General features: G+C 44.8%; 1 protein-coding gene across 2 annotated transcripts in view; it reads left to right on the forward strand.

Moving 5' to 3' along the window:
* COL28A1 (collagen type XXVIII alpha 1 chain) overlaps positions 1–23,633 on the forward strand; it is a 233,479-nt gene that overhangs the window by 113,835 nt on the left and 96,011 nt on the right. For both annotated transcript variants that reach the window (XM_085892289.1, XM_085892290.1), the window contains exons 13-14: positions 22,562–22,630; positions 23,369–23,437. In XM_085892289.1, the coding sequence (XP_085748415.1) occupies positions 22,562–22,630; positions 23,369–23,437 (138 nt within the window). The remainder of the gene's footprint in view (positions 1–22,561; positions 22,631–23,368; positions 23,438–23,633) is intronic.

Below are 23,633 nucleotides of genomic sequence, written 5' to 3' on the forward strand. Positions count from 1 at the left end.
AAGAACCTGCTGGCCAGGAGTCATTTTCGATTAAAGGTGGCACATATTACATAGTTTATTCAGGGTATCAGGGATAACTCGCTTAATCTTCAAAAAAATGCACCGTGGGATCTTCACCGTCCAGCAGCTACTGCTAAAGATGGGACATCTGACGTATAATGTCCATCCGAGGGACGGCACACTTTGCGATACGACTTCACTGCAAATCCCACATTTTAGGATCAGGTCAGGAATGGAACCCATGCCACAGATATTTCAAAGGGTTGTACACTACCCAAGCACCATCCTGTCAGACAACTGTTGTGCACAGTGAGGGAAGAGGAATTGTTTTGCTTTTTAGAAAAATAGAACACCAGTTTTTTAACATTATTTTCCATGAAGAGTGTTGTGCTGTGGGATGGAGAATTGTATTTAATTTCTGATCCTGGGCCTGTGACCGGTGTTTAGATAGTCGCAGGCTGCAACAAGTTTAAATGTGAGATGACTGACACACAAAAGTGTGGCTTGAACTTTGTTTCGGCCATCAATGTCACGAATTTTCAATGATTTATTCACCATGTTTCCAAGATCTTCCACTGTGGAAGGGCATGCCAGGCAAGGGAATAGGTTTGAACCCAGGATAGCTACTGGCGTGGTGCTCTGTTGTTGCTTTGATACATGGGGTTGACTGTGCAGCACCAATCAGCTCGGTGGTGCTCACAGAACTGAAAACATCCGTTTGTTCCCGGTGCTCCGATTATAGTCACAGTGACACAACGGCAGGGAAAATGACCTTTTGCGCCGAGTTTGAGCAATGGCATTTGCCTCAGATTACTGCACTTTGTGTTTGACAAAATGGGGGTGTCCCCCTCCTTAGTCTGGCCACTTGAAGTAGCTTTGCTTCATGGGCAATGACCAAGTACAGTTGCCCTTTGTCAAGAAGCATTTAGTTATTGCTTATGCTGTTAAATTTATGGCCGGATCAAGAATAAGGATTCAACATTGTCATTCAATGCGAGTTTCAAGGGAAGGCACAGGCTTCTTGTACGTTTCCCAGCAACTGTGGTTGGTGTGGTGGGCTGGTGGCTAAAGTGGAATTTGTTCTACACTTACAGCTTCAGGCATAGATGTGATTTTCCAGGGTGCAGGAAAGCATTCCTGCCATTTTTGAATCACTGCCTGCTTTGCTGCTGCTGCTGGCTGAGTGTGTTTTAAAGAGCAAAATGACATTCTGGTCAGTGTGGGTAAAATGTTATCCTCCAGGACAATACTATGTAGTTGCTCAGATCATAATCACTACAAAATTATTGTACACCGCTCCTTCCCATTACGATGTCGAGGCGATGCATGACGTCATTGCCGAGCACCGAAGGAAGTACTCGGTTTTTACTCTGTTTTCTTTGTTTGTTTGTTTGTCCGGGCGATATCTCAACCATCCATTGATGTAGCTGAAGGAAGCTGAAATTTGGGGACAAAAGTGAAGATGTGCTTTGGCAAAAACGGTATTTTTTATTTTTTGATTAATCAATCAATCAATCAATCAATTAATTAATATTATTGATTTCTTAATTACTTATTTATTTTGTTTCTCATCTGGGCAATATCTCAGGCACCTTTTGAGCGAGGAAGCTGATATTTGGACATAACAGTGACCGAGTGATTTGGCGATAAAGAGTATTTTTGATTTTGTTGATTAATCGATGAATTATTTTCTTTCTTGCTTGTCTGAGTGATATCTCAGCCTTCCTTTGAGCTCGGAAGCTGAAATTTGGGGACAAAAGTGAAGATGGGCTTTGACAAAAAATTTGTTTTATTTTTTGATAAATCAATTTATTAATTACTATCTATTTATTAATTACTTGTTTTATTTCTCATCCTGGCAATATCTCAGGCATATTTTGAGCTAGGAAGCTGATATTTGGACATGACAGTGACCGAGTGATTTGGCAATCAAGGGTATTTTTGATTTATCAATTAATCAATTGATTAATTATTCATTTTTCGATTAATTGCTTCATTTTCAAAAAGTTACAGATTCGGATTTGCTATGCAATTCGGCAATTGATTGAGAAATTAATTGTTTTATATGATTATTTATTTATTTTAATTATGCAATTAATCAACCAATCAATTATTGTATACCGCTCCCTCCTAATTCCGACTCCAGGTGCTGCAAGGCGGCACCGCTGGGCGCTGAAGGCACTCTGGCGATGTCGTGCACTGTAGGATTTGTCATTTATTTATTTGTCATGGGGGTGGTGTACTTTGAATATACTGCTGCTTGTCCGATTAATTATCGATTGATCTTCATTCTGGATAAACCTCAATGTTTGCACTCTTAAAAATAATCAGTTTACATCATTCATATCTTAATCTTATTGTAATCTTAATACACAGTCTTAACATTTACTAACTGGCAAAAATACCCACCAAGGATGGGTGATGGGATGGTATGGTATGACATTTGATAGGACAGGGGAGCAACACCAACACAAACACCAACAACAACAACAACAGCAACAACAACAACAACCCCATGACAGATATTTTGGATGTATGAAGCAGAATTGGAAGCTATTGTCCATTATACCGATAAAGTTTGGTTAATATGCATGAAGTCCGAGAGGAAATAGGGAATGGAGCAGATAGATAATAATAGCCATTCCTTTCACGACATGAGGCGCATAGAGCTGCCGAGGCAGTTTCATTTGCTAAGGAGTAGAGTCTTGGATGGGTTGCCACTCCAACACAGGATACTCTAATGGCTTATTACCCCAGTAAGCTGATACTCATTTTGCTGGCCTCAGAAGGATCATGGGCTGAGTCAACCCACCTGGTGTTATGTCAACTGATGACAGGGGCTCAAACTCAAGACCCCAAGATCTTAAGTCAGTCACCTTAACTGTTCAGCCAACATCAGGCTTAAGATAGACAGATACGATAGATTCATATAGATTATGTGTACTTATAAATTGAAAACTTTTAAACGTTGGAGTATTCCATACACAGAAAATTTTGAATGTCCCAAGTATTCGGTGAATGTGAACTTATCAGAGAAGATAAAGAAAATAGAACATTGCATTGACCTATAAGATTGCCTCATTAAAACTCAAGTATACCTATTCCAGCTCCTAATGTTAAGTTTGCTCGATCCAATGGCTGAATCACATTCTCTTAACTCTGCAGCCGGACCCTTGAGAGACATAACAATATATATATATAGAAATATATATATATATATATATATATATATATATATATATATATATATATATATATATATATATATATATATATATATATATATATATATATATATATATATATATATATGAAAAATTCGGTGTTTGAAAAGAAAACAAACTATGGAACTAATAACAAGCAATGCAACGGAAGAAGGATTTATTCCATACGTGAAAATGGGAGGGATAAGGTGTCAGAACACTTCAAAGTGGTAAACACGATTTTGGTTACATGATGCAGAATGCAATTTGGAGTTCGGAAGAATACAACTTAAACCAAGATCCCAACACCCCTAAAATACCAAGAACCCTAAGCCCCAAAACCAAGGCCAAGACCCTCAAGACCAAGACCCTTAACCAAGACAAAGACCCTTTTCAATAAATTGGACTAAGACCCTTAAGATCATCCTCAATACCACTACTACTACTACTACTACTACTACATTAATGGCCCCAATTATTCCCACCTCTTTGTGGTTGTGCCTGGAATAGTTTTTGTCCTAAGTCTTTCACGAAGCAGCTGGCCACGCGTGACATTCGACTGAAGGTGGCAGAAATTTGGAAATTCTCCAGGGTTCACCGACAGGGCGAGTTCACCGACTCCTCATAAAAGGCACCATAGCATCTTTAGCATCCACCACTTAATGCGAGCAGATATAACACTGAACTTTACATCCATCCAAGGGACAGCACAGTTAGTTATGCAATGTCCAACCTGCTAAGGACAGATCCAACAGTTTGTTGATTGGGTTGGGAATCAAACACAGACCAGTCAGCTCAAAGGAAAGAAACAGTGTACCATCCTCTCAGGACCTTTATTTCATTTACACTGCTATTCCTCTCATAACATTGTCACTGAACCGAGTCGTCTTTGTGGAATCTTTTCCCTCATTCGTTGTAATATCTGCAGTTAGGTAGGTTTCAGAAGGCAGGATGAGGTTCATTTTGATATCCATCTTTATTATTTAGGTTCAGGAGTATTTTTGCTGGGGAAAAAAAAGAATAATTTGGAGCAAAAAAAAATAAAAAGCTTTCTTTTGAAATGGCAACAGGAAACTAATCCACAAGTCCATGATGTTGGCAATAAACTCCAAAGAAACTGACTACTGTTTGTGCAAGTTTTGCTTAATAATTAGCACCAGATATTTTTTTTCACTCAACACCGATAAAAGGTTAACTGAAAGGTTGCCGGAAGGGTATAAATATTCATGCCGTGCACTCAAATTGGGTGGTTAGAATCCTTCCAGGCTGGCATTCCCAGGATATGCCATCCTCATGATAAATAGCTGCACTGCAGTATCACAGAGCATTCCATCCTATGGTTAAGGCATAACACTAATTATATGCATGAAAACATCCAAAAGTCTATGACAAAATGTTCTTCCTGTGCGTGCGTCCACCTTGACCAAATATTGAATTCTTATGGCGTTAAGGTTTTGTTCTACCGCCTTACATCTTTTTGAAATATTTTCAGCCTCTCACGACAGTACAATCAAATGATCCAACGTCGTCGGCTTGCAAACCAGATGGAAATTTTAATTAACGCCAGATTTTAGTGCCGTCATATTTGATTATGCTGACATGAATCCCTCTCCCAACTCTGATCCTATTAAATCAGGACTGAGCTTGTATTATGTGTTGCATATTCAAAGAAAACAAGATAATGCACAACCAAATGTACTCCAGGATAAATTGTACTCAATAAGAAAGAGCACACTTAATCTCAGGTGACGTTTCATCTGTAAATCAACCAGACTATAAAGCCTGAGGAAGTCCATAAGGCACGAAAGGGGGAAAAAAAAAAGTAAAAAGAAGTACATCTACTTAGGTATGTCATCATTTGCGTAATGATCATCATCATCATAATCATCATCATAATAATTAACAGTCTTTATCAATCCACTGCTGGATGAAGGTCTCCACAAGACTCTTCCACAAGCTTCTGTTTTTTGGCAAGTACAATCCACATTTTTTTTGAATAAAATGTCGTGGCTTGTGGAGGAGCTAAAACATAGAACGGGGAGCAGGACACAACAGAAAAAAAATGAAGAATAGAAAAAGGTGGGGAAACACACCAACAATAGATATGAGGAACAAAACAGAGGGAGACTTGGAGAAATAAGGGATGCGGGGGAAGAATGAGGGCTCGGAGAAGACACGGTGGGGAGGGGGGTTGGAGATTGATACAACTGGAAATTCTCAGGAAGGAAGAACTGAAAATTTGAAAGAGTTGGGCTTGGGAAGGGTTAATGGCTGGAGGTAGAAAAGATAACGGTTTTGGATGGTGGATTGTCTGAGCTGGAGTGGTGAAAAGCTGTCTTGAATGAGATTGAAGAGTATGTGGAAGTTATTCCAAAATGAGGAACGAATGAAAGGAGGTGAGCAGAGATTCTGGATTTTGGAGGTTTCACCAGAGGGGAGTTTCTGGCAGACCGCGTGCACCCAGCAAATACCTGAAGGGTGGAAGCGGATGTGGTGGGGGTGAGGGGTGGGGGTGAAGGGACAGAGCACGGAAAGGCCAGAAAGGAAATCGTTAAAGACAGAGAGACCACCAACCTGCCTGCAATGTGAAAGTGATTGGCCCATAGACTCAGCTTCAACATGGGGGATTCCATTGATAAAGTGGGAGGCAGCAGCACCAGCCCAGAGGGGAGAGCGGTACTCAATCAAGCTACAGATAAAGGGCTTGTAGGTTGATAAGAGCTCAGGTGAGGCAAGGAAGGACTTTGCATGATAAAGGATTCCCAGTCTGTGACTGGCTTTAGAGGCCAACATAAATGAGGTTTACCCAAGAAAGTTAATGGCTGAAAGTGAGACCCAAGAGTTTGAGTGACTGAAATAGTTCAAGAGTTAAGAAAGTAGACGGGAGGTTTTGTCAGATGATTCTTTGGAAGGGACAGAGTGAGGATGTGAGAATTGTCAGAATTGAAGGACATATTCCAAGTGTTTAATCAGCTTGTGATTCTATCAAGGTATGAAGAGAAGGAAGAGGCTGCTGCTTGCCTATCTGAAGGATGAGAGATTATAATGGCAGAGTATGGAGTCATCAGCAAAGAGGTAAGGGCTTCAATGGGTTGGAGTGATATTCTGTATTTTTGCACCTTGGGTATGCTGTATGTAGAACTTTGGTATCACCGAGTCCTCTGGTTGCATTGTACGCTGTCCCTCTTCCATCAAGAGGCCCTTCAAGTGGAAGTCACACAGCACTTTATTGACCTGTTGTTTAATGGTCTTGGTCAGGGTCTCCTCAACTTTGCGATAAGTGTTCTCATCGTTGAGTAGTGTTGTGGCTTTGTGATTGTAGTCTGTGCAGTTCAAAATTACCATTGCCCGGCCTTTGTCTGCCGGTACGCCTGGCCTTTGTCTGTCTGCCTTTGGCTGCGTCGGGTGAGTTTCTCTTCGGTAGTGATGTAATGATGTTGCTTGACATCTGCAAGCATGTTGGTAAGATGTACACGGATCCGATCGTTGCCTCCATCATCCGTTGGTAACGTGAAGATCGTGGGCTACACAGCTGCTTCAAAGTCAGCAGCTTCAGCATCTGACCTGTTAAAATAAAGTCCTCTTTCGAGTAAACGTCTCTCCGTGGGTGTGAGTGTTCTTTCGGAGAGGTTATGTAACCACCTCTTAGGTTGGGTGTCTCTGGACGGCTTTAGTTTATCCAGTTTGTGGTTCAAATGAGTGTGTGCCTTATACTTGTGGTGCCGCTCCGATCGTAGGATGACAGACACCAGCTGGGTGAACATTTTGTGGTCCAGATGTTCAACACACTCGTGTTTTGCAGCATTGATTGTAGCGTTGTGTCGGTCCCCTCGGCTATGAGCATCTTTTATTACACATCATAGCATTTGTCGGCTGATGCAAGCCGCAATGTCCTTTCCGAAAGCAGATTTAATTGGTGACTTGCAGTTGAAGCTGTTTGGGCGAAGGTCCTGGTGTCAGCACTGGTGCATGAAGGTCAGTTGTTCTCCGACAGCAGCATGGCGTAATGCAACGCATTCGCATTGGCGAGCTCGGTGAATCACAGAGCGCTCAAAGTTTGTATGTAAATAACTAAAAATGGGCAGCTCAGGAGATATATTTGTATGAAGAGTAAAAGCACAGTGAGCCAAAAAGAATCATAAAATCCAGGTAACACGCGCACACTAAAAAACTCGCTAAAGGGCTCTTCCGTTGACTCAAGCATTTGGTGTCGGATTCACCTCACACAGTCCACAACAATGAGGAGTTCCTCTTGCATATCAAAGATGTCTGCGTTGAAGATGATGAGATCATGGTGTCTTTTGACGTCACAGTCCTATTTACCTGCATCCCCACTGACCTAGCAAGGATAAACCTAAAGGCCACCATCACCACGGACCAATACCTGGCAGACAACAGCTGACTCAGTCCAACACATCTACTTTCAATGACTGGTGGACTTGTGCCTCACATCCATATATTTCTGCTTCGGAGGTCAAATTTACTACCAACACCAAGGTACACCCATGGGATCTCCCATATCAGGCTTGATCGCAGAGATAATAATGCAACATTTCAAGCAACAGGCATTACAGGGCAATAACATACCCAATCTTTGTCTCTGCTATGTAGATGACACGATTACCATCATCAAAAGAGACAGCTTTGACAAGTTACAAACCCGCATCAACAGCATCATACCTGCCATACAGTTTACACATGAACTCAAACAATCTGGCTTCATTGCTTTCCTGGAAGTGGGCATCACACCCACAACAGATCAGCGCTTGAGCACCCAGGTGTATCGCAAACCCAAGCATACTGACCAGGTGAGGTCAGTTACCTCTGAGGGCGGAAGATTGTAGTCTTCTGAAACGTCAGGGTTTTAAGAAAGAATTTTATTTTTATTTTAGGCTCATTGTGCTTTTACTCTTCGTACAAATGTGTGTATATATGTATGTATATATGTATATATTTGTACGTGTGTGCGTGTGTGTGTGTGTGTATTATATATATATATATCTTCTTCTTCTTCTTTCGGCTGCTCCCGTTAGGGGTCGCCACAGCGGATCATCCGTATGATCCGCATCGTGATTTGGCACATGTTTTACGCCGGATGCCCTTCCTGACGCAACCCTGGTCGCCTCTTACGACACAGGGATATGGTACACCTATTTTAACCGGGGTATACACCGGCCCAGTACACTGGTACTCATTTCGCCGACCTCGGAAGGATGACAGGCTGAGTCAACCCCCTGGTGTATTAATTCAGTGGCCCAACGGGGCTTGAACTCAGGACCTCTTGGATCCCAAGCCGCTGCCCTAACCACTGCGCCAACACCAGGCATATATATATATACATATATATATATATATATATGGATATGTATGTGTATATATATATATATATATGTATGTATGTGTATATATATATATATATATATACATACACATATATACATATTTACATATACCGTATACATATACATATATATATATATATATATATATATATATATATATATATATAAAAAATATAAATATCTACATGATATGTATATATATACATGTAAAAATATAAATATATATCTATATATATATATATTTCGTTTGTTATGGCCACGGGTACACCAGTTTGTTACTCATGGGGGTTTAATCCCTGGTTGTCCTCAGAAGAGCCAGACCTGGGGCCACCACTCACAATTAACTTCGTGGCACGGTGGGTTGCTTTAGAACCACGAACGCCACTCAGTTAACCACGAGTTCCAGTGTCCACCGTCTAATTATGCCGTTTTTAACAAGAGGTCACGTGGTTTCCTGAATGGGGAGCACACCCTTGACAAAGCACCAATATTATCTTGATAGGAACAAAGCACCAAGGAACCACCAGGAGCCACAACCGACGGACAGCACCTGTAAGGAACTGTGAAGTGCTGAGGCACTGTGAGATGCTGAGGTGCTGTAAGGTGCTGATGAGCTGTGAGACGCTGAGGAGCTGTGAGACGCTGAGGAGCTGTGAGACGCTGAGGAGCTGTGAGACCCTGAGGTGCTGTGAGACACTGAGGAGCTGTGAGACGCTGAGGAGCTGTGAGACGCTGAGGAGCTGTGAGACCCTGAGGTGCTGTGAGACGCTGAGGCTGTCACCAACTCACTGGTGCCAACTGACTGGTAAAGCCGTCTGACTGACACCGACTCACTGACTGGGAAAGTCGTCTGACTGACTGGACTCCAACTGACTGGCAAAGCCATCTGACTGACACCGACTCACTGACTGGTAATGTCATCTGACAGACTCGTTGTTGACTGACCCGCCTAGAATGGTCCTCTCATCTTCTTTTTATAGGCGGCACGTCTGGGCGGGCACAGACTCCAGCCAAATCCACCCCGCCCCACTTGCAAATCGTTGCCGTGACAACCCGCGCGTCCCGCGATTATTCTTGGCTTACGATGCCATCTTTGTGGTGCTGGACGAACGGCAAAAAGCAGCCATTTGTCAGAATTACCGAGCGAAAACGTGGAGCGCTCATAAAACGTCAACAGCAATTATCACCTCAATGTTCAGCCCATTATTGTGCTGTATCACGTGATTGGGTTTTCGTATATCATCCCTCGCCCGCTAGGGGTGGCAGGAATGTACTTCCGGACGCGCAATAAAGCGGAGTTGATGCCGGCACGCTTGCTTCTCGTGTTCCACTACACCTCGTACACTCTAGTTGGCGACGAGGATGATTGAAAACGGACATGTGCTCGTTTTCGTCGGAGACGACTTCGAATTGTTTTCGGAGCAATTGGGATGCTATTTCCACGCGAATGATGTGGTCGACGAGAGCAAACAGAAGTCGATCTTGCTCGCTTCGCTTTCGGCGGAGCATTATCGACTACTGAGTGATTTGGTGGCGCCGGACAAGCTCCGTGATGACGGGCTGTCATTTCGGGACATTGTGGAGAAGATGAAAGCACACATGGCGCCAGAGAAGTCATTACAGCTCGCTCGATACCAGTTTGATCGCCTCTCAAAAGGGGCAGAAGAACGCGTCGCTGATTTCGTGGCGCGGATTAAGCATTCTTCCGTGGCATGCAAGTTCACGGTGGGGAGCGTCCAGCGCGGCTCAGAGATCATTTTATCGCTGGTTTACAAGATGCGAAGATGGTTTCGGCGGTTCTACGGCTGAAGGGTGAAGCCATTACATTCGACTCGGCGGTCAGCATGGCTACAGCGGTCGAGCAGACTCGTGGGGATGTTCGGGCCATCACCGGCCACGCGGGGACGCGAGCGCCCCGGGACACACGCACGACCTTTGGTGCGGGTCGGACGTCGCCGCGCGGCCGCACGTGTGGCGAGGTGACCCCGCGGACGTGTTTGGGATGCGGAGGTCGACACCTGCGCCGTGCGTGCCCGTATAAAGGCACCGTGTGTTTAAATTGTCACAAGGTGGGTCATCTGAAGCGTGTGTGCCGTGGGGCGCCGACCACCGTTAGGGTCATGGACGGCGATGTGCGAGGCGACCCGGGGCGGAACCGGCGGCCATTGATGGGCCTGTTTTCAATTGGCGTTGCGGCGGCACGCCCGATGACTGTGGAAGTCGAAGTGAACAAGACGCCGATCACGTTCCAGGTCGATACGGGAGCGGCTGTGTCGATCATCGGCGAACAGACCGCACGTAGACTCAACGGCCTGAAGCTTATCAGGTCCAACCTCACACTGTTCACGTACACCCGCGAGAAGATAACGCCAGTCGGGATGGCAGATGTGTCTGTGCGGTACCAAGGCCAGATCGCCGCGCTTCGGGTGTACATCGTGCGAGGGAGGGGACCGTCTCTCCTCGGGCGAGATTGGCTGGCCCGCATCAGGATAGAATGGGCCGCAGTTCACCTTGTGCAACCCGTGCCGAGCCGGTGGGAGGATCAGTTGGAGAAGATTCTTCAAAGACATCAAGGTTTGTTTTGCGACGACCTTGGGAAACTCAAGGGCATGGAGGCAAAACTCTTCCTGAAGGAGGGGGTGGTTCCTCGTTTTTGTAAACCACATCCGGTGCCGTATGCCCTGCGGGACAAGGTCAAGGGTATACTGGATAGGCTGGAGGCCTGTGGAGTGATCAAACGGGTGTCATACTCAGATTGGGCCACCCTGGTTGTCACGGTGCTGAAACGGAATGGAGACGTCCGATTGTGCGGGGACTTCAAATCCACGGTTAACACGGGGCTCAGCGTGGAGCAATATCCACTGCCGTCAATCAATGAAATATATGCGCGATTTGCGCGGAGTCAATACTTCACGAAGCTAGACCTGCGTGATGCATATTTTCACCTGGCGATGGATCCCGGGAGTAGCGAGCTTTTAACAATCAACACGTGTCAAGGACTCTATCGATATACCCGACTCTGTTTTGGGATTGCTTCGGCCCCAGCCTTGTGGCAGAAAGCCATGGATCAGGTTTGCATTGGCCTGCCCGCTCAGACCTACCTGGACGATGTGCTCATTGCAGGGAAAACGGCGGACGAGCATCTTGCAAACATTGCCCAAGTGCTGACGAAGCAAGAAGCGTGCGGCCTGCGCTTGAACAGGGACAAGTGCGTGTTCTTCAAGCAGCGCTTGGAATACCTCGGGCACATCATCACGCCGGAGGGGCTGTTGAAAGGTCCTCGGAAGGTGGAAGCGATTCAACACATGCCACTGCCTCGCGACAAGACGCAGCTGCGCTCGTTCATTGGTATAGCCCAGTATTACCAAAGGTTCGTGCGAGGGCTCAGCTCACAACTTACGCCGTTAACACGGTTGCTCAGGAAGGACGAGCGCTGGGCTTGGGGGCCTGCACACCAGGCGTCGTTCGACCGCGTCAAGCGGCTGCTCACAGAGGATATGGTCCTCGTGCACTATGAGCCTGCAGTCCGCTCCTATTGGCATGCGACAGCTCTGCATATGGCATCGGGGCAGTGCTCTCCCACAGGAAGGACGATGGTTCCGAGCGGCCTGTTTGTTTTGCATCCCGGACCCTGTCCGCAGCAGAGCGGGGATATGCCCAGATCGAGCGCGAGGCTCTCAGCCTCATCTGGGGTGTGCGGAGGTTTCATCAATACCTGCTGGGGCGGCATTTCACTTTGCAGACGGATCACAAACCGCTTCAATTCATCCTGAGACCCGAACGGGGGTGCCGGTGGTAGCGACCGCGCGAATACAGCGGTGGTGTCTGTTTCTTGGTGCTTACGATTATGATATTCAGTTCCGAAGCACCGAGAAGCATGCTAACTGCGACGGGCTCTCACACTTGCCGTGTGCGGAGGGTCCAGCTGTGTCTGAGTCGGCCGACTGGGTCGATGTGTTCGCGCTGGGCCAGGTCCAAAGCGGGCCGGTCACGGCCAGACAGGTCGCGGTGGAATCGGCTCGTGATCCGGTGCTTGCCCGTGTCGTCCAGGCGATTTCTATGGGGAGCTGTCGTTGGTCGACATCGGAGCTGTCGTTGGTCCAGCGGTGCGTAATGTGGGGAATGAGGACGGTGATTCCACCGAAATTCAGGCAGCGGTGTTTGGAAGAACTGCATGTCAGTCACCTTGACGTCGTGAAGACCAAGAGTCTTGCTTGTAGCCTGTTGTGTTGGCCGGGGTTGGACAAAGACATTGAGTAGTTGGTTAAGCGTTGCGCCACGTGTCAAACAGATGCTGATAACCCGCGTCGAGCTTCGGGACTATGGCCTACCCCAGACAGAGCCTGGCAGAGGGTCCATGTAGATTTTGCGGGGCCGGTTAATGGCAAAATGTTTTTGATTGTGATCGATGCATTCTCTAAATGGCCGGAGGTTGTAGTAATGCAGCATACATCAGCAAACATTACAGTGGAGAAACTGCAGACGATCTTTGCTAATAAAGGGTTACCGGAGATCCTGGTCTCTGATAACGGTCCGCAGTTCATCTGCGGGTGTATTTGATGAGTTTATGCGCCAAAATGGTATTCGACATCTAAGGTCCGCACCGTATCATCCTGAGACAAATGGGCAAGCTGAGTCATTTGTTAAGATGTTGAAACGGGCTTTGCGCAGGGGGGGGGGGGGTGTTGCACCTGTGCAGACAGTGGTCGATGTCTTTTTGCTCCATTACAGGAACGCAATTCATCCTGTCACAGGTGATTCACCTGCCATTCGTCTCTATGGATGGGCATTGCAGTCCAGACTGGACTTGCTGCGACCTGGAGGGTCGGTGAGTGGGGCGGTGTCGCGTCCGACGCGGCTGCGCGGCTTCGATGTGGGACAGCGGGTAATGGTGCGCGATTATTTCCACAGTTCCAAATGGGTGCCGGCTGTGGTCTCTGTGGTACTGGGGCCGGCGAATTGCATGGTGCGGACTGATGGTGGGGAAGTGTGGAAGCGGCACGTGGACCAAATGCATGATCGCTGTCCAGCGTCACCCCCCCCCACAACCCCCCCCCCCCCGGGCTGAACGATGTGGGACCCCCACCTGTAATGTCGCCAGCGCCAGACGTTGTATCGCCAGGGCCGGATGTGTTGACGCCCAGGGGGTCTTCGCCTGATTCTGTCCTACCCGGGGACGTCGGGCAGGCTGGTCGGCCGGGGGCGGTTGTTATTGCAGATGGCACGAGTCCGGCGAGGGTGTCACCTCGACCGAGCCGGGAGGCGTCTGAGCCTGGACTGTCTGGCGGCGCTGCCCGTCCGAGGCGGGTCAGGGTGCGGCCGCGGTACTTGGAGGATTATGAGTGTTGATTGGTTTCGGGTGGTCATGTTATGATTGTCCTTTCATCATTTGACTTGTCATTTTACGATGGGAGGAGTGTGCTGTATCACGAGGTTGGGTTTTCGTATATCATGCCTCGCCCGCTAGGGGTGGCAGGAATGTACTTCCGGACGCGCAATAAAGCGGAGTTGATGCTGGCACGCTTGCTTCTCGTGTTACACTGCACTTCGTACACTCTAGTTATGAAAAAGAGCCAGTTCGCATCTATAGAACTGCTGAATGGGGTGTCAAACGTCGATGGAAAAAGGCGGGCGTCAGCATCGGTGAAGGAAACGGGCATCAACCACGATGGAAATAGGTAGGCGTCGAGCCTCCGCTGGGCTAACGCTATCTCACGTGTGTGAATGTGTCTGTCATAAAGAGAAAAAGGAGCTTTCCAGACGAGAGGTAATCTATTCTTTACCCTTCTCAACGCATCACATTTAGAATACCACCAGACATGAGGATAGGTATATCCTGGGCATGCATTTAGGGAAATAACTATCTGAGGACCTGGATGTTTTTGTGCATTCGTCGGAGCAGATCCTGAAATCCGTAACACTACATATATATATATATATATATATATATATATATATATATATATATATATATATATATATATATATATATATATATATATATATATATATATATATATATGCATTACAGCCACGGAGGATTGTCTTTAGAGCCGGGGAGGAACTCTGGGAAGGTTTTGAAATGGCAAAGGGCTTACCTTGCGCAGCTTTTCATCGTTGCATTATTCTGCTTTCTTCAGCTTGAAGAGCATGGGACAAGTCGATTTATTTATGTAATTGTAGCCACCTGGGTTAATTGATGAGGTGAGAGCAAATTGGTTATTCCCTCCAATCACATGTAAGTGATGAGTTGGTCTTTATTTTTAGCTCACCTGGACTTTAGTCCGATGAGCTGATGTGATCGAGCAGTGTCCGTAGGTGAGTGAGTGAGTGAGTGAGTCAGTCCGTAAATACTTCAGTCATTATCGCTGGAACCAAACAAATGATTTTGATGAAACTTGGATAGAAGCTTCATATATGATGACTTACGAAGTTTTATTAACCGCATAAAAATCTGCACTCATTAAGGTGGTCTACTTTGGTTTCTTTGAACCCCCCCCCCCCCCCAAAAAAAAAATAGGTATTTGCTCTCTTCTCCAAAACTACACACACAATTTCAATGTAACTTGCCAAAACTTTTATCATCCATTATGTACCAAAGTTTGTTCACGGCATAAAATAAAATAAAAAAATCAGGGTCTTGGGGCATCTGCAGGGGGATTGAGCCTCCCAAGATAGGTATTTGCTCTCTTCTCCGAAACTGCACACACAATTTCAACGAAAGTTACCACAACCTTCATCACCCATGATGTACCAAGGTTTGTTCATGGCATTAAAAAAAATTAGGGTCTAGCGGGGTTTCAGTGAGTGTTGGTCCTGATCCAGATGAGCTTCAGAAGAGTGGTCCTATTTTTAATTTATACTAGACGACCCATGAACCCGTTGGGTTCCCGTTGTGATAGCGGTTGATGAAAAAACAATCATTTCAAGAGAAAAAAGAATAGCTCTAGTGAACTATACCACTGAGGTTGTTTGCATTTATCAAATTCTCTCGAAGAGTACTTGACTGAATCGGGAATTGATTTCTTAATAATTTTTTCGTTGCCCGATTTGAACGAAACTTGATACTGCACACCGCAGGCGAATGGCGAGTAAGGCGGCCCTAAAATTTTTGTGATATTGTGTACCGTTTTGGCTGTATTTCGGGAACATACATACATACATACATTGAAGTTGAGAGTTTTTAGTCATATATAGATGTTGACTGCATTTGATATTTACATGTGGTACATGCTTGGGTGCCTCGATGATGTGTGTTTCTTTCTACTCTGTCGCTGATGCCTCACCAATAAGTGATGAAACCTGACCGGCTAACAGGGAATTCTCTGTTACATTGGAATTCTCATGTATGTGCTACTCATGAATCCTGGCAGCTGTGGAGGAATCCAGATCGTGTTCAAAACATAAAAGAACTTACTTACCTTGTGTAGCTTTTCTCGGTTGCTTTTAGCAACCTTATTTGGCAAGAACTGCAGGGGGATTAATTACAAACGTTTGTATTCCAGTATGTTATATTTAAATCCACACATTGCATGAACGTAAAATATTTTCGTTTCCCATTTTATTTTGAACTCTTACCAAATTCAACATGTCAGCCACTTGGGGTGGGAAAATGGACATTTCTGCTCTGCCTTGTATCAGATCTCTGCAGACAACGATCAGCAAAGTTCGTGGCATTTAGTGTTTGAGGATTTATTTCTCATTCACAGCCTGTCACTTTTATGTTGAGGTCATGGGAACTCCTTGTGGACACGTTGTTCAGCTTTGCCTTTTCCATGACTTTGGATACTATTAGTGACCTTGGAACTCCCTCATCCCTGTGGCTCCATGCATAGCATAGATTCCATTTACTCTCTGCGTGGGTCGGCTCAATGTGAAAAAGGCTGTTGCACCAAGATTGAAATTGTCTGAAATTTCAACCTCCCTTGCTTTTTCCACCCCCTTGTTTTCACTCAAGCATAAAGGGTTTTACACTTAAATCCATTTTATTATGAAAGAAGCTCTGTGCTTGTGAGAAGTCATTGTAACGCAGCCAAGGTGGCTACTTTTAGACTTTCATATCATACACATAACTTACACTCATGAAGGTTCATTGGAAACTTTCAAACAACATGAATTATTGTATTTCTGAAGTTAACAGGATATAATTTACAAGAGACACCAAAGATTAAGGCAATAGAAATTCAAGATATTGGCGTTGCCTGACTTCATTACAGAATGCAGTGGCAACAGGAAACATGCAGAACTTGAGAGAATTTACATTGGACAACTTTAAGAAACAGATTCTGGATGATCAATCGGTGCAATTGCACAAAATATATGCACAGTACAGTGTAATATGAAATGTGGACATGATAAGTGGTTTAAAAATGAAGGAGAATGCAAACAGTCGAAGTAATTTATCCACAAATGAGAGAGAAAGATGGACTTGGCTCTTCAATTAGGTTCATTTACAAGGGATGCCTCCAAATTAATGCTTGCATTTTTTTATTCATTGATTTTTAAGAATTATTTATAGAAATAAGTAAAGCAAATTTGCTTCCACACAGACACAAAAACAGTCGGTTATCTGATCTACTTATATTAAATGGAGGTTGCGTCAGGTCAGGTCAGGTATGGCAGCATGCGCCAGAGCAGCGCGTCACTGTGTGCACTTTCCGCTGATACTCCAGGGGCCTCTGTCTGGCTATCCCCCAAGCAGTTGCCTGGCCCATCCCCATCTCCTTGAGATTCCGATTAACCTGCTGCAACCAGGAGGCACATAGTCGGTCCATTGGCCTCCTTCACTCACGAGACTCCCTCTCTGAGAGAATCTGGTGAGCAGAATGAGCATCAGAAAAATGAGCCACATGTCCATACAGCCACAGTTGACACTCAGGGACTATGCAGGTAACAAATCTCATTTGAGTCTCTCTCAGCAACCGCTCGTTGGACACAAAGTCCGACCAGTGATAGCCAAGGATTCTCCAAAGAGACCTGGTACCAAAGGAATTAGGTCTCCGTCTCAGATCCCTGGTCAAAGTCCAAGTCTCACATCCATAGAGCAAGACTGGAAGCCCCAAGGGTATGAAGACTCGGACTTTCGTCCTCCCGCACAGGTACCGGCAGTCCCACATCCCATGAGACATGAACATCACTGCCAAGGTAAGTGAATCTCTCCATGACCTCAACATCCTCACCACAAACAGGTACAGACAGGATAGCAGCATCCAAGATGTCATTGAAAGCTTGGATCTCACTTTTGACCCAGGAAACCCGTAATCCCAGTGGCTCCGACTCCTCATTCAGCACCTCGAGGGCCCGCAAAAGGATATCTCGAGTCTCCGCAAAGATGACTGCATCATCTGCGAAATCAAGATCAGAGATCTTGACATTCCCCAATGATTCACCACAGCTTGATCTCTCCAAAATCCTCCCCAGAATCCAGTCCATACAACTGCTTAAAAGTGTGAGGGCCAGTACACACCCCTGATGAACTCCAGTAACAACTGGAAATAAGTCAGAGATGGTACCACAGCACTCTCAGTACCAGAGTATAGTTCAGACATCAGATCGATCAGTTTTGGTGGGACCCCACGAAGACCAAGAATCCTCCAGAGGGCATCCTGATTCACTGAATCAAACGCTTTACAGGGATCAACATAAGCTGCAAGCAGCCCCTGCCGAAATTCTCATCTGCATTTGGTGAGGACCTGAAGAGCAAGGATACGGTCAATCATTGACCTCTTTGGTGTAAAGCCTGACTGCTCTGGATGCTGGTGCTCAAGTAGATGGTGGCGAACCCTATCAAGAATTATCCGAGCAGAGACCTTGCCCGGCACTGAGAGCAGCGTCACCCCTCGGTGGTCGTTGCAGTCTTGGCGAACACATTTCCCTTTCCAGAGAGGGAAAACAAGGCCCCTCTTCCACTCAGTTGGGATGATGCCTGTGTTCCAGGCAGAGCACAGAACTCCATGCAATGACACGAGTGCAGCATTTCCACCAGCCTTGAGAAGCTTAGCATGGATGCTACAATTCCCACGAGCTTTACCCCATTTCAACCAGTTCACTGCAGCCTGTGTTTACACAAACAAAGGTGGACTACAGTTGATTGCAGGGTCAGCAACAGGGATTCTAACACCCCTGACATCCAACATGACATTTGGTGGATCAGCCTGGTACAGCCGCTCAAAGTAACCGGCCCAGCGGGCCTTCATTTTGGACTCCTCTGTCAAGAGCCCACCACCCTCTGCTCTAACTGCAGTACACTGATGGACGGGCTTGGACGAATGCAATGCGTGAATTCTCCTGAAAGCAGGATGACAATCACTTGACCACAGTTGATGCTCTACCCCCTCACAGATTCCTCGCACATCGGCCTCCTTGTCCACCCTTAGTGCACATACAGTTTTACGTCTCAGCTCCCTGAACAGCTCAGCTCTGCCATTCAGCCTGAACCTGCGACTCTGGTCAATGGTGTCCAATATCCCTTGAGAGACAAAATTCTTCTTCACTCTCCGGTGAGTTCCAAGACATCTACCAGCAATATCAAGGACGGTGATCTTGAAGGCACTCCACAACTCTTCAGGACCTCCCAAAGCACCCAGACCCCCAAATCTACACTCAGCCTGTTTGCAAACTCCTCAGCTACTCTCTCATCCTTGATCCTGCCAACATCCAGCCGAGGCTGGGATGGTACCATTCTCCTGGATTTAAGGTGCAACCTAAGCGTTGCGAGAACAAGCTGGTGGTCAGTATTGAGGAACTGAGCACTCCGGTAGACCCTGCAGTTCTGGATCATCCTCCAGTGACCATCAACAAGCACATGGTCAATCTCCTTTGCCACACCACCAGCGTTGGAATACCAAGTCCATGGACGAGCTTGTGGGCGCTGAAACCATGAACAACTGAAACAAACTTTATATAAACTATTTTATTTTTAGAGAACCGGGATGTTTGGATCCTCAAATGTAAACATTTTTTGAAGTGCATAATGTTTGTTTATCATTTTGCAGCTTTGTAATTTTGAAAACAAGTTTAATATTGTTTTTGAATAATTTTGGTTATTTTTCCTTTTATGTGTATCTATAATTTTTTTTTTAATCTAAAATTGGTTAAAAAAACATCTTGCACATGTATACTATGCTGAAATGAAGGTGAAAACAGTACATAACTCAATAAAAAGAACAGATTTTCAACATTGATGCCCAAACATTCATAACTAATCATAACTAATAACTAATAACTAATCATATTTGGTGAGTCAAGTAAGGCTCAAATCTTGGAGAGTAGGATTCAACCAATATATAGGTCAGAACACCAACAGTCTTTTCAAGCTTGAATTTCATAAACTGTTAAACATAAAATATAAAATCTACAGCAGGGCTGTAATTAGATGGTTCAAAGTTTAACTTTTCAACCTTGCTTACATGTTTCAAGTATTTTTATTTGTACATTAGTTTAAAAATGTAAGAAAAGTTACTGATTGCATTGATTGTAGCAATCTTGAAAAAAAGGATGCCAGTTGCACTTCTGAATCAATTATCATCATCATTGAACAGTTTGCCCCAGATATAGTGGGTATAGCCACAACAATTATCATGCTATGACACTCGAGTACCGAGATATGAGCAAAAATGTATTTTTCAGTAATGGCGGCATGGGCCATTTCTGCCCCCCAGGGGGGTCCAACCCCGAAACCAAATTACCGATTGCATTTGCAAATGCCTTTACATGGTTATTTGAATCACTGAACCTGATTTTATGGGAGTCACCTCAGAAATTATGTTCCAGCATCATAATGATGCTTAGCATTTTTGATGCTTAGTAGGCCAATAATCATAAAAATTAGCATTTTTATCAAATGTGGGGGTGGCCATCTTGAAAATATGGCCGCCCGTCGCCCAGTTTAGCATGCAAACATGACCATTGGATAGCTTACCCCTGATTTAGTGGGTATAGACACTGAAATTATCTTCCAATCTTACTCTAGTGTCGAGTAATTTATAAAAGTATGATTTTCGATAATGGCGGCGGCAGCCATCTTGGATCGCCATTTTGACCACTTTGGCAATAGATTTGACCACTACATCAGGCCAATTCTTAATGCTGACATATTCCCCTAAACATTGGTACCAACAAACCAAATAAGTACTGTCAGCCAACGAAAAGTCACTTTTTGAGGAACAGATACCATACTATAATCTCCTCAACAATTCTTCGTAGGGACAAGATTTGGGAAAATGTGGATCGACCTTTCCTGCAACCATTTTCGTTTGGATGAATAATTCAACTTAATGCGATCCAGGATATAATGTCTTTTTGGTAATCAAGCATCTGTTGAACATGTCCAGTAACCACTGGAGAGCTTCCAGTCCGACGTGCTTGACATGTTCACAGAGGATGTTGTCATGTCCGGCAGCTTTTTTGTGGGTCATCACTTTGATGCCAAGTCGGAGCTTACTCATGGTGTAAGGTTTGGTGAAGTTAAAGTCCTCCAGGTCATTAGCAGGCCTTGGAAGTTTAATTTTAATTGATGGCCTGGGTTTCCTCGGCTGTTCACGAGGGACTGGTTGGTTAGCGGCTTGGTCTGCTTTAATCTAATACCGAGGTTGTGCTTTGTGAAATCATTTCCCAGCATCTTTATGGTCTTCCAGGCTTTTCTGCTGCTATGGGTCCTATTTGTTGACACGATCAGCTCTTGCCACTTATTTTGTCGCTTCTCTGATATTGCATTGATCAGTCTCTCTCCAGATTCCAGGGTATCATTCCCAAAGGGATTAGTCTGGAAGCAGTTGGTGTAGTGCTTGTGGAGTTCCTTAGTATCCCATGATAGTCCATGATCATCCTACAGACTCTCGGGATATTGGTCCAAGAGGATCTTCTCATCATCTCCACAAAACCATCATTGTTAGTGGGGGAAGCTGGTAGGTCTTTGATTGCAACATCCAGGTCTACTGAGAATTTCCTCCAGGTCACCTTTTTCAGGTTGAAATGTCAGTGAAAGGGAAACTCAAGAGGGGCAACCATCGCATGGACTTTGATTCCAATAAGTCGGTATTTGAGAGTTTGGAATTTTGTCCAGGACAATTTTCTCATATTCATTAGCAATGCGGTTTGAAGCAAACACCTGGTTTGGGTTATAGCCACATCTCCATCTGTTGCTGTTGAAGAAACTCGGTTGCTTTGCATCATGAACAAGGGACAGCTGTCTTGCATCTGACCAGCTTTAAACTAATTCCCCATCATCGTTTTTTTCTGAGTATCCCCAAGTACACGATGGCTGTTGAAGTCACCTATCACCACATTGACCGAATTATCAGTAAAACCATCTGGGAAGGAGAACTCCTCATTTGGGGGCTTATAGACTGGAGATCCTCATAAACCCAGAGGCTGGATGTTATTGGAGATCCCCATAAGCTGGATATTAATGACTTCAATGTCACCAAGTTCTGACAAAGAGGAACAAAAACAGCACTGCCATACTGATCATTAGCTTTCTCTGTCACACGCATCATATCTGGGATCCTTGGACGAATCCTGGAAGCTCCATCATGCATCTCTTGCAGGCAAAGCATGTCACATGCATTTCTCATGAAAATATCTGCCAGAAGATGTTGTTTGGCTGTTGAAAGACCTTTGTCGCTGGCTGAGATGGTGAACTATGCTGGTCCTGAAAAGGATTCTAGTTTGCGACATTGTAGCTCGCCAACATCTTGGTCTGGATTGGACTGTAGATTCATATTTTGCACTCTATAGTAGTATAGCACAAATAAAAATATGTGGTAATTGATAGGTGCAGTGAGGTAGAAGGATTTGCAGGCAAAAGCCTGACGGAAGACGACGTGAACGTTCCTTTTGTGGCCACCAGGGAAAAGGGATGATTGTTTTGTTAAATGGTTAAAATATTTGTAATGGGAGGAAGATTGGGTTGTGAACTGCTAACGTCAGGTTCTATGAATTTCGTGATCATCACTTGAAGATCTGTAAAATTTTATTCTCAACAGTTTTATCTGCACTTGTCTTCCCCATCCTCAGGGAGACAAGGGTTATCAAGGACCTGCTGGAGTTTCAGGAGAGAAGGGCATCGGCCTTCCTGGGCCAAAGGTCAGTCACTAATCACTAGAATTTGCCATCACTTGGGACTCTCCTTTGAGCTCCTTTTCTTTTTCAAATACAAACGCGCTAAAGGAGATATGATCCTCACCCAACCTAGTCATTCACATAAAGTTGGATTCCTTTACTCTACTGTCTCATGAACTTGTATTTAGTATTTACTTGTAAAACCTTTTCCCTTACAACAAAAAAGAAAAGAAACATCTCAATGCCAAAGAATGAAAAACTTGCAGATATACCACATTAATAAATATGAAATAATGGACAAAGATGTTCTAATTATGAAACTACTTTTACAGCCTCAGTTATTTCCACCTTCTTTTGAATTTGGACGGGGAACTTGTTTGATTAAAGTCATTCACGAACTGGCTGGCCAGGCCTGACCTTCGACTCAAAGTGACAGAACTATAATTTGGAATTGAGCCAGGGTGCCGGCATTAACTTGCATATTCTTTGTGAAGGACACTGTGGGATATTTAATATATAATAACTAATGCTAGTAGATGGAACACCCAGTTTAACGTCCATTCAAGGGATAATGCACACATTGTCATTGTTGTGTTTCACATGCAGGGCGAGGCATCAGTTTGGAGCTGGGTCCAGATTCAAACCCAGGATAGACAGCCCAGAGGCTTGTTTATGAATGCAGTACTTCTAAACAATGGACAAAATATTTATTTAATTTTCTGTTGCAATCTCAGTGTTTGATCCATGTCCTTTTTCTGACAGGGGGAGCTTGGTCATCCTGGCAGTCCTGGACCACTTGGCCCACCAGGTGTTGGTGAAATTGGACTTCCAGTAAGCCAGTGTTTTGTGCAAAGCTAGATGCCTGTCAGTGTTTCTTGACGTTTTTCTTCGATATTGTGCTTACGAGGATCGTGTACCGTACACGTAAAACCAGTTCGTTTTCAAGAACTGTTTCTAATCACATCACATGGCATTTTCATATTCAGGATTCACTTGGTGAGAGCATAATAGTGAAAACATCTTACAT

Source organism: Eptatretus burgeri, chromosome 8, assembly GCF_056783735.1.
Source record: "Eptatretus burgeri isolate ZD-2024b chromosome 8, Ebu_testis_v1, whole genome shotgun sequence".
Lineage (NCBI taxonomy): Eukaryota > Metazoa > Chordata > Myxini > Myxiniformes > Myxinidae > Eptatretus > Eptatretus burgeri.